Source organism: Apteryx mantelli, chromosome 26 (assembly GCF_036417845.1).
Source record: "Apteryx mantelli isolate bAptMan1 chromosome 26, bAptMan1.hap1, whole genome shotgun sequence".
NCBI classification, from domain to species: domain Eukaryota; kingdom Metazoa; phylum Chordata; class Aves; order Apterygiformes; family Apterygidae; genus Apteryx; species Apteryx mantelli.
This window is the reverse complement of record NC_090003.1, coordinates 918692-932838: the sequence shown is the minus strand read 5'-3', so window position 1 is coordinate 932838 and position 14147 is coordinate 918692. Positions and strand designations below refer to the sequence as shown.

Sequence of the window (14147 nt, the reverse complement as noted above, 5' to 3'; positions counted from 1 at the left end):
AGTCCTAACAACGGACTTTAGCACATAGAAAAACCATTCAAATGAAACAGGTGAAGCCCCTGCAAAAAGAACCCATGGTGGGGGTTGTGCAGGCATTTGGGCTGGGTTACTGCTGCCTACCTGGCTGTGTCAAAGCCACAGCCTTGGCCTTGGTCTGAGGCCTCCTGCTTCTCCCTTCCCCTGTGGAACACAACCAAGGAGATAGTGACATGGCAAAACTTATGTGAAAACAAAGCAGCAGGGTGATCAGAGTTTGTCCTGAGTGTGTAAGTGGTCACAGCTGTCAAACGGAGCCTAGGACAGACTTGACTGTGCCTGCCCGAGATCCTCATACCTGAACTCTTTCTCACTCTTCCCTCGCAGATCCCGGACCAGCCAGTGAGAATTGAACGCATCCTGGGGGGGCATGCCCCAGCGCATGATAGCATTCAGGAAAGCCTTGCGCTGACGGGCGTTGAACCCAAGAACCTGCAGGGAGCAGAGGGCGTTGCCACGATCACAACGCGGCCTCAGAAAACATGCGGCATCTCAGAGCCTCACAGCTGTTACGGGTGCGCTGAACCAGGCCTAAAGGGCCGGTGACCGGGCACAAACGAGCCCAGCCCATGAGCCCAAGGCAGTCCTGGCACAACTCCGCTGGACGTGCTCTGGCTGCCGCTGGCGGTGCCCCGATCTAACAACCACCACTCACCTCAATATTCCCCCCGACTCTTGCCAGCAAAGGAGGGAGAGGCTTGTCTCGGTCACTCTTCAGCTGTCTCCGTGATTGTCTTCTGCCACCTAGAGTCAAGCAACCTAAGTGGTGAAGGGGCCCAAGGATGCCCAAAGCGCTAATGCTGATGGTTCTGTGCCCCTCCACAGGTGCTGCAGAATCCCCTGGTCCTCTGCTGCCCCTCCTGCGATACCCTGCAGGAGAAGGCACTGCCACCACTGCTTTGTCTCCTGTGCTTCACATCACAGAGTGGAACGAAGCTTCTTGCGCTCCCTCCCGATGGGACACAGACCAACAAGCAACTGCTATGAGCACAGTCTAGGGGTGCAAGGTCCTTTTCACCCATCACGCTGGCCTTCCCAAACCAGGGGCACTCTTCCATGCTTACCAGGCAAGGGGATACCATGCCTGTTACACCCTGACCCTTCTACCACAAGAAGCAGACCAAGGTCCTGCAATGGCCAGTGGAACAAAACAGCACGTCGTTCTCCCTGCCTGGGAGACTCCTCACCTGACTGAGCAAACGCGAATGCCTCCCCTGAGAATGGAAGCCCAGAAGCAAGCCAGTCCCTCCAACCCAGGTGTTTCTGCTGCCTTTGAGTGCCAGCCACCTGAAACCACAGGCTGCCACTGCGGAGGAAGGGGAGGGGGTCCTACAGAGGGAAATACTGGAGAGTATTAAATGCATTAACTCACTCTGACCTTCTGGTCTTTCTTCAAAGTCTTCATCCTCATCCTCAGAGCCAATGGAGTACTCGGACTGGTTGTCAGAGAGCTCATCCTGCCACTCTGCAGAGAGCGAGGGAGGTGAGGTTAAGACAGTGCCAGGGCAGCAGGAATCTGCACCGGTGCCCAAGAGGGACATGCAGGACAGACAAGAGGCTGCGCCTGGGGCAAACACGCAGGTCACGCAGTGCTACTGGCACCGAGGGCAAGGCAGCAAGAGAGGAGGAAACAACAACCAGGAAATCACATTCTGAAGTGTTCCAAAACAAGCATTCTCCTATACAGGAAAAAAAAATCCCTTTTAAATATTTTTCCTAAACCAATGCTATTTCCTGCAAAAATAGACTTTACTGACCAAAAAACAAAAGAAACCAAAACAAAAACTTTGAAAATTTTCTATCCTGGAAAATTCAGGCATCTGGGGAATACAGATCAGGTCCATGCAGTCTACCAAACCCTGGAGAGAAACATCAAACAGACCACATTACAGCCATTATATTCAGCACGGTCCCTGTTTGTGCCTGCTTTTTTTGACAAGCAAACGTGCAGGGACTGCTGCCCAGCTGCGAGCCCCTCATTCTGGAGCGGAGCGGCAGAAACCGTACCTTGGTCCTCTTGTGAGGCATCGTTGTAATTGACCTGCTTGCGAATTCTCTTCCCTTTCCCTAAGTTCCTGGCCAGATCTTCCTGCTGCTGCTCATAGTGGTGCCGTAGCAGCTTCTCCCAGTAGTCAGGGTCTACATTCTCCTCCTGCTTGATGATCTCACGTTCCACCTCCTCCTGCAAGGCAAAAGACAAGAGACTTGAGATCAGGCAGCCACAGACCTCCCCACATCACCCTGCTGCCTGTCCTTCCACTGCACTCCAGGGAAAGAGGGAGGCAGGGCACCGAGTCACTTGCTGGCAAACAAGATCTTGGGACATGCTTCGACCGCCAGCAGTTTGCTGCCTTCGTCCCACACTCCTTGTACATACACACTTAAGATTCAGCCCCCGGGTTTTTGCCCAAATGTACTGACCTCAGTGCAACCTCCCAGCCAGACATCTGTACCCAGAAATAGCTCCAACACCACTGCCATCCATCCTGCCCTGGAGTGCCTATGCTCACATCTAGGGAAAAAGCTTACAGATCTGCAGACATTTCCCAGAATAGCAGCCTACTATCAGCTTGAGAGACAGATGAAGGAAATAAGTCAGTTAGCTACTGGAAAAATAAGCTACAGCGATACAGTACATAAGAAGCACCATGCCCGTTCCTAGACTCCAGGGGGAACTGCCCTCAGAAGGACAGAAGGACTTCATGCTGGTGGCAATATCGCATCCTGCAGCTGTGGGAATAACTAGAAGAGAGACGTCGCAAGGAAGAGACCCAAATCCACACAGTACCTATCAAAGCGGATGTCTCACACTTCCTCAGGTTCCCATAAAACCTAGCCCATCAGCATCTGGAAATCCTTAGTGTATCCATCCTCACAACAGCCCACTCTGGTTTCCTCCTCTTTCTGAGGGCAACGGAGGCCCAGGGAAACCAGAGCCCCACTGAGAGTCTGTTACAGGGCAGAACTGTACTCAGCTCTCTCATACCCAAAGCTGATGCTTTGAGGATGGCTGTGAGGCAAACCTGAATTTGGACAAACTGCCTTGCCTGGCAATGAGCCTTTCCCCACAGGCACCAGGCAGAGGTCTGATTTGACGAGGTCCTGTGTCAACACGTACAGAGCATAGCTTGCACTGCTGATCGCACAGGACTAAGACAACTTTGCTTCCGCTGCCTACAGCCAGTCCCCATCAGCCCTGGGTTCCCTGGGTCTTGAACAATCTAACGCAATCCTGCCGGTTGCACTGTCGCTGCTACCATCGACACAGAGCAGGGAGGAGTCCTGCCTTGCACAGAAACACTTGCAAAAACGAGAAGCAAGGAGGAAGAAACGCAAACAGAGGGACATACAAAGAGATGCAATTAGAAGACATGATACTAGTCACATTACCACACCATCCTCTTCTCTCACAACATACTGGGCCACTTTAAAGGAGCTCAGATACTCGTTCATGTTCTGCAGTTCTGTGTCATCAGTCGCATCCTGGTTCCGGTCCAGAAGCTTAGAGATGGCAGCATCATCATAGTGAATCACACTGCTGTCATCCACATCCTTATTGTCACCTGGAGGGCAAAGTCAGGGAAATGGAAAAGCAAATCACCACGCTGTGGAGAGCAGGAGCCACAACAGCCCACTCCCAGAGCCAGGTGAGATCAGGGTGGATGCAGGGCCAGGGAGGGGGGAAAGTTGCTCCAACAACTGGGGTTACAAACCTGGTGGGGTGCCACCGTGCTTTTTTTTCATGCCAGGAGTCACTGCACCGCCTTTGGTTGACAGTGTGTCAGAGAAAGGGGTGACCGCATCCGGCATGCCAATCCGCTGGCCCTGAGACATCATGCCTGAAAGTGGAAGAACATGAGAAGGAGCCCTCGCAGCTCAGAGAGGGAGTTGTCTTGCTCAGAGCATCCCCAGCCCCTTCCTGACCTCACCTTCCACATCATCCTTAAAAAGCTCTTCTGTCCCAAATTTGAGGATGTCATCCAGCTCTTGCTTGGTCATGGAGCCCGACTTTGAGCCAAGCCCTGGACGGACCACCAAGTGGGTGAGCATCATCTTCCTTTTGGCCACCTGAGTGATGCGCTCTTCAACAGAGGCTCGTGTCACGAAGCGGTAAATCATCACCTTCTTGTTCTGCCCAATGCGGTGAGCTCTGCTGAACGCCTGCGGGCAGAGAACGGTGCCGGTAGAGCAGCCGCCAGAGGCTTGTCTGCAGTCTGCCTCGCTCCGGTTTTCAGCAAGCCGGAAGGAGCCCCTCTCTCCCATAAGCAAGGGCACCGATGCCAAGCGCTCGGCGCGAGGCTGGGAACCGCTCCCCTCGCTGCCGAGCACAGCGCCATCTGAGCAGGCCGGGTTTCTGTCCCCTGCAGGCTGCACGGGCAGCACGGAGGCACCACCACGGGCAAGGCTGAATTCAACATTCAGGCTGCCGCAGGCAACGGAGCGAGAGAGGCTCCTCAGAGCCAACCTGAGATGCTCTGAAGGAGTTCTCCTTCCCTCTCTATTGACTACAGGCAAGCCAGCTTCCCAATTCAGGCCTCTCTCTGAAGTGTCTGAAGGCAGGCAGCATGGACAGGTTCCTCCCAGGAACTCTCTGGCTGCAGATTCACCAGGCCCTAACTTCTCCTTCACCGTCCTGCACCAGCATATCCCCCTGCCTCGGCCTCAGGAAAAAGAAGTGCTGGCAGAAATGGATTATAACAGTGTATGAAACTTCGGAGGGAGAACCTTTTCCTGGTTATTCCCTTCTCTCGGCAAGGAAGCAGGGGACAGAGGGGTATTTCTTTTCACTTTTCCATTATTTTTAGGGGCATTCGATGCTCACCCACTCCAGCTGCTATTTCCCATTGATGGTCACCATTAGCTAGGGATCCACCATGGGCTTTTGGAAGCATAAATGGAAGTTCTCCAAAAGAGGAGGGGACACCTGGTTATGAACAAGCAGCAGGAAGAGGTGAAAATCCCATGGAAGAAAGCCAGTGTTCACATGCCAGACCCCTCCTGCACCACAGACAGGACAGAGCAAGGCCAGAGGACCCAGGAAGAGAGATCCTAAACAGAATCATGCCCTGTAAATATTGCAGAAAATGTCAGCAACCCGAGAGAAAAAAATTGATTTCGATCTACATTGGGGATCAAGCTAGTATATAGGACGTGCAAACACAGGGCCCAGCCAGAACGGTACTTACTATACTGGAAGGAAAAGAAAAAGTAATAAACCTGGATGTCATTGTGGGGATTCCAGTCAGAATCATAAATAATGACTGTGTCGGCCGTAGCAAGGTTTATGCCCAGACCACCAGCGCGGGTAGAGAGGAGAAAGCAGAACTGCTGAGCACCAGGAGCTGAGAAAGACAAACCCACAGGCAGCAAAAGGTGAGACAGAAAGGAGCTTGGCTTACTAGGAGATGTGCAGCATTGTGCTTTAGTTATAAAACTGTGGGAACCATCAGTCTAAACAAGAAAGCAAGTGGCAGGGAAGGCAAGGAGCAAGAAGTACATCATTCCCTGGAAATCAGTTCCTGGAGAAAATACAACTCCAGACCTGAAGGGGAAACTCTGCAGTCTATTGAGACCTTTGAAGGAAATGCATGAGTCTTTCAGACTAAGCAGCCTGTCTTTAACCCACTGGAAATTTATTGTGTGACACAACTGAAAAGGCTTAATCACATGGTAAAAACAACTCAGTGCTATGCTCAGAAACTTTGGTTTAAAAAAAGCTGCTTAACAGCATGCAGCCCTCGCCCCCGACTGCCTACTCTGCGAGCGAGTGTGGGATTCTTTGGACACAAATGGCCTCATGCAGCAGCTGGCTGCGTGTTGCAAATTCACCTCGCTGCACAGAAGAGATTTAAGCCCATCCTGGAAAGTCTTTTGAGTGTTTTCCCTTGGCAGCGACCAAGAGAGGTACTGTAAAAACACTTCCCTCGGTCTCCCACAGCTGCATCAGTGAGCGACAGCAGCTCTGGAGAGAACAACGCAGGCTGGCTGCATTCACAAGGGAAGAGGGGTGAGAAATTAGCTGGATTCATAGGCTTGTTCCTGCCGCCACGGCTGCACTGGGCATCGCTTCCTCACCGGGGAAACCCGGGCTCAGCCCTGTTAGTAGGGGTAAAGGCAGGATGGGCCGCCCGACCGGCCCGCTCTCGAGGCAGCGCTCCCCAGGCAGCCAGAGACCCCGCGCTTCACACAGTCAGTGGCACCGCGGCAAAGGACAGTGCAGGAGCCTCCCCGCTTCTCCTCCTCCCACGCGCTCGCACCGGGTCCTGGGGCCGCACAGCACACTCTGCCCGCGCCCACGCGCACGCTCGTCAAGGGGGGAGAAAAACGAGTACCATTAAACCTGTCTATGGCTTCCTGGCGCAGGCCTCCAGTGATGCCCCCGTCTATCCGCTCATACTTGTAGCCTTCGTACTCCAGGAAATCCTCCAACAGGTCCAACATCTTTGTCATCTGCGCAAGGCAATCCTGGTGTGAGCAGCTCTGCCCAGCCCACACGGGAGCAGCACCGAGGAGCCGTCTGTGGGGAGACCCCTCTCCAAGCACGGCTGCCCGGGGACTCGGAGATGCCGCTCCGAGGGAAACGCTCTTCCCAGCACACAAGCAGCAGACAGACCTCGGCTCCCCACCTCTCACCACGTCCTCTGGGGAACGCAGAGCTGCGCACCGGCACTGCCCGGGCCCCAGGCTGCGCCCGCGCTCACAGCCCAGAGGCACAACGCGGGGCCGGAGTCTGCTGCAGGCAAACGGCAGCAGTACTGCAGACCAGAAGCTGCCCCGAGACCACCGCTTACAGGACATCTAGAGGCAGCTCTGAGGCTGCATTGCAAACACAAGGGAATTATAGCTGAACAGCCTCACTGAAGTGGAACACTGCTACTATTATCTCCTTTTTATCGATAGATAAAAAGAAGTTTTAAACATTAAAGGAACTCTCTCAGGAGAGAGCTGGAAAGGAGTCCATCCATCATGATGGCCAAGTCTGCTGCACTATCTGTTATATAAGCTGTCACCAGCTCTTCTACCCGTCTCTATCTGTACCTAATACAAAATTCTCATTTAGAGCAAAAATGTCCTTTAACAATTTATTCGGGCTCTTCATTAGCACTTCCCCTTTACTCACCTGGGAGAAGATCAGAACCCTGTGGCCCCCATCCCGTAACTTCTTCAGCATCTTTTGGAGCAGCATCAACTTTCCAGAAGATTTAACCAAAGAATTCCCATCATAGGATCCATTGGGCAGAACCGGTGCCTCCTGTGAAGCCATTCTTAGTTAGTGGAGATATTCCTCGCTGCCAGAGTTACCAGGAACAGTCCCACACCCTCTGAATTAAATATCAATTCAATCCATCAACTGAATGAAGCAGGATTTTGTCCCTAAGAAATTCTTCTGAACAAGGGACTCTATTGTGGGAAGAGGCCATAAGGAAAACTGTGCCAGAGAATGGGCGGTTTCCTATGGTCTACAGTAACAGACTGCAAATTCGGGAACACACTAGCCCTGGACTGTGCAAGTCTCTCAGAGGAAAAAAAACATTAATTTCATGGAGAAATTCACATGCGTTTCCAAGACAAAATAGCCCCATCAAACTACTCATGCCAAAAACATACCTGTACCAAAGGGAGATGATGGAAACAATTCCCACTGATGGCTGTACACACACATTCTGAGAAACGTCTCCAAAGTGCAAATGAAGTTCACTTACCACAGCCGCCACAGGAAAGAGGTATGGATGATTACAACATTTCTTCAGATCCATCATGATGTTGAGCAACGAGACCTGGTTCCCACCACCTTTTGAATTCAAGGCTTCAAAATTCCTTGTCAGTATAAATTTGTAGTACTTCCTGCATGAACGGGGATGGAATAGACAATATTGTTAATATGGCCAGTTATGGGACCAGCATAAATAGGATGGCACTGAATTAAATTTCACTAGTCTCAGTGATGCTTCAAAAGGGAAATTTGGTATGGGCACTTTTTGAAAAGTGATGCTTCAGCATCTTCAGCTGGGGGACAGGTTTTGTTCAGGTGCTCTGTGGATAACACAGCTCCGTAAGCGGGATGAACTCTGGGGGTACAGCAGTCAGGAATGCTCCTGCTGCTGGATGTGAGTGGAGTCTCGCACTACGGCACCAGGCAGAAGCAGTGTGCCTTTCCCTGCAAGTCCCCCAATCTCCGAGGAACATGCCGGTGAAGCTGGAAGAGCCAGCCCACAACAAATGCGCCTGAGCAAGCATCCCTTGCGGCAGCAGCACCACACAGCTGCGAGCCAGGGTAGGGCCTCTGGCCTCAGTGGCGATGCTCCAGACTGACACCAGAGGAGCTCACGGCACAGGCTGGTGCCCAGGTGCCAAAACACGCATCTCGCTCCCCCTGCCACCAGCACGCACTCTGAATCGCTGGGTACAAAACGGGCGCTTTCCACCAGGGCAGAGCTGCAGCCTGCAGCATAAACAATGCTGTTTTAGCACTGCCAAGATCACGAGAAGCAGGAGGCGGTTTGGCCTCAATATCTTCTCTGTGCCCCAGAACTGGTGAGGGCCATGCAGCCAGGCTGCCGTGCATCAAATGCTTCCTGCTGAGCAACCAGGGCTGCGTGGAGCCCAATTTAACACGGCTGAATGCACTAGGGCGGACTCCCTGCTAACACATAAAACACTTCAGCTCTTTCCATGGCAGATCCAAGAACAGAGGGATTTCTCTGGCCCATCAAACCCCACTGATGCCTCACTGCACCACAGACAGATGAAGTAACGTGAAGGAAGCCAGCCACGCCGTGCCTCTGTGCTCTCAGGGGAGCCAGTCACAGCCTGCTGCGACGTAATTACTCACTTCTGCATCTGGCTAAGCTCCACTCTCACGATCAGTTCAGTCTTGGCTGGCATGTTCTTGAACACATCCGCCTTGAGCCGCCGCAGCATGTGAGGACCCAGCAGATCATGGAGCTTTTTGATCTGGTCCTCCTTGGAGATGTCTGCAAACTCCTCCAGGAATCCCTCCAGGTTACTGTGAAAGCAGCCAGAACCACACAGTGCTGAGTGATAATGGGACATGCAGGAGTAAAGACGTTTGGGGTTTTTTATGACTTGAACTCAAGAAAAGAGCTCTTATGGCATACAATGAGATAAAACTCCCATGCCCATAGCTGAGTGAGCAAAAGCCAGACTGAGGAGCTGTACTGATTGCTAAGGGAGCATTCACACTAAATGTACTAACATGAAATCCGAACAAGCTCCCCAAAGTATCACTGTTCCCTAAGACAGAGGGAAAGAGCAAGGTAGATTTCAGTCCCTCACTCACAAATCCACTGACTGACTAATTGTAAGGCAATATCCACTCACAGGGCCCCAAAAGAAGTATTCCATGTGAATAAAATTCGGATTTACATAAAATGCCCATGTAGCTGTTATGGCAAACCATTGGGACTATGTGCTCTGCCATCTACCTGCCAGTGCAGATTAGTGACATTTGCACAGCAATAACTGGATCCAGGCATTACCAAACAGATGGAGCCCTGCTGAACTGGAAAATCTCTACTTAGCAGCTCTGCTGGCCAAAAAGACAGCATGTCCTTGCTGCTCTCCCTTTTCAAGGAGAGAACTGGTGCAACTTACTTAAACCTCTCCGGAGTCAGGAAATTGAGCAGGTGGAAGAGCTCTTCCAAGTTGTTCTGGAGTGGAGTCCCGGTGAGCAGCAGCTTGTAATCGATTTTGTAGCTATTTAATACTCTAAAGAACTTGGAAAAGAAATCAAGTTAGATGAAAAGAGCTCAGGGGAACTAACTGGTCATCTGGGAACTCTTGGTGCTGCAGACTTCAAGCACAGAGACACAGCAGTGATCTCTCCTCCCCACTGGGCACGCAGGGCCAGACCACAGCTTGCATGTCCCAATCTCAGCCATCCCCATCAAGCGCTGGCTGCAATCCTGAATGTCCTTGGCTCTAATCACCTGGCCCTTTCTGCACTAGGGGCCATGTGAAGGTCTCAGAGTGTCTCCACACTGACAGCACCCAAGAGTACACCTGGCCTCAGGTAAGAGGAAGAAGGAGGAGAGGGAGTGATTCATTTTCATGAGAGCCCATCAAAGGACTTCTCAGTTACCCAGCAGCAACCACTGAAGAAACCAGAGGGAGCATATCCGCCAGGAATAGCCTAACACCAGAACTACTCTGGGATCTATTATCTTTTATTGTGATTATGCACCAGTTCTGGAAAAGCAAGTTGATTTTTTGTTGAGAAAAAGCAAAATGCAAAGCTCCACTATGCATTCTACTTAAAAGTCAGCGATGGGTTCTCCCCTTCTTTTAAAACAACCAGTCTTGCATCTTTTCCACGCAGAGCTGGAGCAAGACGTAAGACATATGGAACTCCTGACTAGATCAGACACTTTTCTCCTTGTTTCCTGAACCCGCCCTGCTGCAGGGGAGCAAGCAGAGGTTTAGCCTGCTGCCTGTATGACTAGCCAGGCTGCCACCTCCTTCCCAACTGAAAGATTTTTATGCCAGACGATGTAAAAGGCAACAATCCTGCTGCAACAAGGGTGCCAAGCAGAGCCTGTGCAAGGGGAGGATGTCTTCTGATTCCCAGAGAGAAAGGAATGGAACAACAGATTGGCTGTGTTTGTGGTAGCAGCTGCGCTAGTGTGCTGGAGGAAGGGCTCACAAACGTCTGCTACCTACTTTGGACTGGTTGTTCTTCAGCCTGTGTGCTTCATCCACCACCAGACAGGCCCACTCTATTGAGCCCAGCACCGCCTGATCAATAGTGATCAGCTCGTAGGACGTGAGCAGGACATGGAACTTGATCTGGGCTTCCTTCTAGACAAACAGAGGAAGAGAAAACGCAGGATAAGGGAGGGCATGCAGCGGGACAGCCCCCACCTTTGGTGCTGCTGTAGGTGACACCTATTCCAACATGGGGAGAAAAACGGGGGGGCTGCTTGCACTGTACTGCACAATGCCAGCAAGCAGGGTCTAGAAACAAATCGTGCCTGCGGAATATCTGTATCCTTCTGAACATTTAAATGAAGTAAGGACTACATAAACAGAAAAGGATCAGGCAAAAAATCTTTTAAGCTCATCATAAATCTCCTCCACTTATAAACAGTGTCAGCTTCTCTCTTTAGAAAACAGCCGATTAGGAACCCAGCAAACCTCTCTCTCTGGGTCAAATTCTGCTCCAAGCCCACCAGTATAAATCCTGAATTGCTTTGATGGATTTTGGGGAGTTGCATCAGTTTGAGATTGCAACAAAGTGCAAACATCTTCCTTCCACCCATACTGCCTTCTCCCTTCCTCTCTGCTCTTCTGAGCCCTGGGCTAGCCAGGTCACCCCTTCTAGCAGTTTCCTCCCCTTCTTGTTTACTGTTAAAACCAGCTGGGTATGGTACAGACTGAGCTCATACCTTCATCCGGAAGACCTTCTTTCCACTCCGGATGGCATTGTCTTCAAAAGAGAACTCGTTTTCCCTGATGACTGACCGGCTTTCTTTGTCCCCCGTGTAGGTCACAACGTAGAAGTCAGGTGCCCACATCTCAAACTCACGCTCCCAGTTGATGATGGTGGAGAGAGGGGCGCTGACCAGATACGGCCCTTTCGAGTGGCCCTGCTCAGGAAGACAAAGTCCAAGCAAGTTGCTGTTAGCCCTGTCCCGGAAGGCTGAGCAGCTCGCAGCCATCTCGGGGAGTGCTGGACGCTCACCTCCTTGTACAGGGAATACAAGAACACAATAGTCTGCACGGTCTTCCCTAGCCCCATCTCATCGGCCAGGATGGTGTCAGTCCCTTGGGCCCAGGAAAATCTCAGCCAGTTTAGCCCTTCTAGCTGGTAAGGATGGAGAGTGCCTCCTGTGGCATCAATGTACCACGGCTGCTTGTCAAACTTAACCGTAGGCTGAAGAAAAAGACACATGATGCAAAGCAGTGAGAACCAACTCCCCCTCCTTTGAGCCAAGCACATCCCTCTTTAGATCTCTGACACAGAACAGTCCCAAAAGAGATGCAAACACAGTCCACACCACAGCCCTTATCTTCAGCACGCAGGCTGCTGGGCCCCGCACTCAGTGCTTTGCTGCGTGCCACCAAAGTACCCGCGAAGGGGCAGCATCAACCCTTGACCAGCTGTGAAGACAAGAGAGTTGCCTTGCAGCCTCCTCCTCTTCTTTTCCCACACTGAGAAAACCTGGAAGGGGCTGCCCAGGCCCCTCACTGCACAAGTCCAACTCTCCATTTGCATGCAAGACATGCACGTCTGGGAAAGAGAGACCCCAGACATGCTCCTTCAGAACCCTCCTCTTGGACTTAGAGAATGGCTCCGTAATACAGACTGCGTTATCCCCTGCCTGTGCACAGAAGGGAACCACTCCAGAGTTCTGAATGAAACAGGCAGTCTCTCTGAAGGAGCTGGGGAGACAAATGGACCAGGATGGAGGGCCCAGACAGACCTCCCTTTCTCCGGGCTCACACTCTGTTGTGCTGCGCCTGCCATTCCCACTTACATCAACAATAGGAGTTTCTGGGGGCTTTTCTAGCTTCTCCTCTTTCAGCTTTTTCCCTTTCTTGTTCAGCTTCTTTGGAGGGCGCGTGTCTTCCCCCAGCATCAGCTCCCTGGAATAGTGGGTGCAGATCAGGAAAAGGCAGACAGACATGCCTCTCCCAGTCTCCCAGCCAAGGTCAGAAATGCCTGTCAAAATCCATCACCTTTTTCCCCTTAGGAGCTTTTCTGGCCCAGTTACCACTGGGACTCATGGGGTATTAGTGATCCCCTTCCAACAGTCAATGCAACATCATCCCAAATAAACGATAACAACTTCCTCAGAATATTGTGTTTTTCCCCTAAAACAGACAGACCCCAGCAACACGGAACCTCCCTGAAGTGCAGTGAAACGGTGCATATTGCTAACAGTACAAACGTAGGGGAAGGGAGGCACAGGCTGGCAAGCAACAGGTGGACAGGACTCCTAAGCAGCCTTGAGATGGTGGGGTATTTCACGAGAGACCTTACCAAGGCCTGATTGGCAGAAAGTGCTCAGCAACGGCCTCTGAAAAGAGGCCCCTGTAAGTGACTCCAGTGCACTCAGAAATGGGGGCACCTAGAAATCGCAGGTTGTTTAGAAAGGCTGAACAGGCCGCTACAGCTCGGCGTGGCTCTCCCGGGCTGCAGCACACACCCACCGCAATCCTGCCGCCCAGCCGGCTCATACCTGTGATTCCAGTAGAGCTGTTTGAGGTTTTCGTAGTACGGGATGTCTATGTCGTCGATCTCCCAGGTGCACTGGTCATAGGGCAGGTCTTTCCACTTGATCAGATAATGAATGTCTCCCTTTTTATCAAAGCTAGAACGCACAACACACAAAGCACATCAGTGAAAGGAGAAAATGCAATAAATACAGTCTGAGCCAGTGTTTCACCATACTGGCAAACTGCTTCACAAGGGGACCGTCTCCTGGCGACACAGCTTCCTCTCGCTCTAAAGTGAGCCCAAGCCTTCAAAGCTTGCAAGACGCTAATGAAAATCCCTCGAGATGAAGAATCCTACACACAACAGAACCTGAAATGCTAATGCTCCACCTGCCGTCTCAAAAAAACAGGAGATTCACATGTGAGCCTGCAGAAAAACAAGCCCCAGGGACATGTATGACACATCTTTCTCTCATGCTTGGCTAGCTATGTTCACATATAAATGTTCAACATATAAATACTGACTGCTGCCAACAATGGGGTGGAGGCAGCATGTCAAAATCCAGGAGCATCCCTCTGTGAGGGCATGGTGGCTTCCTCAGCCATAGATCTGATCCCAGCCAGGTAAACAGCTAACCATAACTCACTCCATGAAATTGGACACTTCCTCCTCTGCTTTTACCTACATATAATGACATCCAAGCAGAGCTAGAACAACATCAAGAAAGAATGGGAGAAAAGAGCAGAATCAGTTAAATGCTTTTAAATTCAAAGGACAGCTATCAGACAGGATGGCAAGCAACACGCTTCATCCATGAACTAGAGCCAGGCCAGGGACCACTGCAGTCAAACAGCCAGGCCGGGAGGACGCTCAAAGCTTCAGAGAACACTGCACAAACACCTGGAGAACAGCAATTCTCTGGGAAGTCTTT

General features: G+C 51.5%; 1 protein-coding gene across 6 annotated transcripts in view; it reads right to left on the bottom strand.

The window, feature by feature from the left end:
* Positions 1-14147, bottom strand: part of CHD5 (chromodomain helicase DNA binding protein 5) — a 48821-nt gene that overhangs the window by 10518 nt on the left and 24156 nt on the right. For 4 of the 6 annotated variants that reach the window (XM_067311150.1, XM_067311151.1, XM_067311154.1 and 1 more), the window contains 18 exons: positions 13239-13370; positions 12534-12642; positions 11738-11929; positions 11442-11642; positions 10717-10854; positions 9652-9773; positions 8870-9043; positions 7740-7881; positions 7157-7288; positions 6369-6486; positions 5254-5378; positions 3966-4197; positions 3750-3875; positions 3427-3599; positions 2044-2218; positions 1409-1501; positions 692-780; positions 335-468 (listed from right to left, as the gene is read on the bottom strand). In XM_067311150.1, the coding sequence (XP_067167251.1) occupies positions 335-468; positions 692-780; positions 1409-1501; positions 2044-2218; positions 3427-3599; positions 3750-3875; positions 3966-4197; positions 5254-5378; positions 6369-6486; positions 7157-7288; positions 7740-7881; positions 8870-9043; positions 9652-9773; positions 10717-10854; positions 11442-11642; positions 11738-11929; positions 12534-12642; positions 13239-13370 (2607 nt within the window). The remainder of the gene's footprint in view (positions 1-334; positions 469-691; positions 781-1408; positions 1502-2043; positions 2219-3426; positions 3600-3749; positions 3876-3965; positions 4198-5253; positions 5379-6368; positions 6487-7156; positions 7289-7739; positions 7882-8869; positions 9044-9651; positions 9774-10716; positions 10855-11441; positions 11643-11737; positions 11930-12533; positions 12643-13238; positions 13371-14147) is intronic. The other 2 variants (XM_067311153.1, XM_067311152.1) reach the window with 2 other exon arrangements.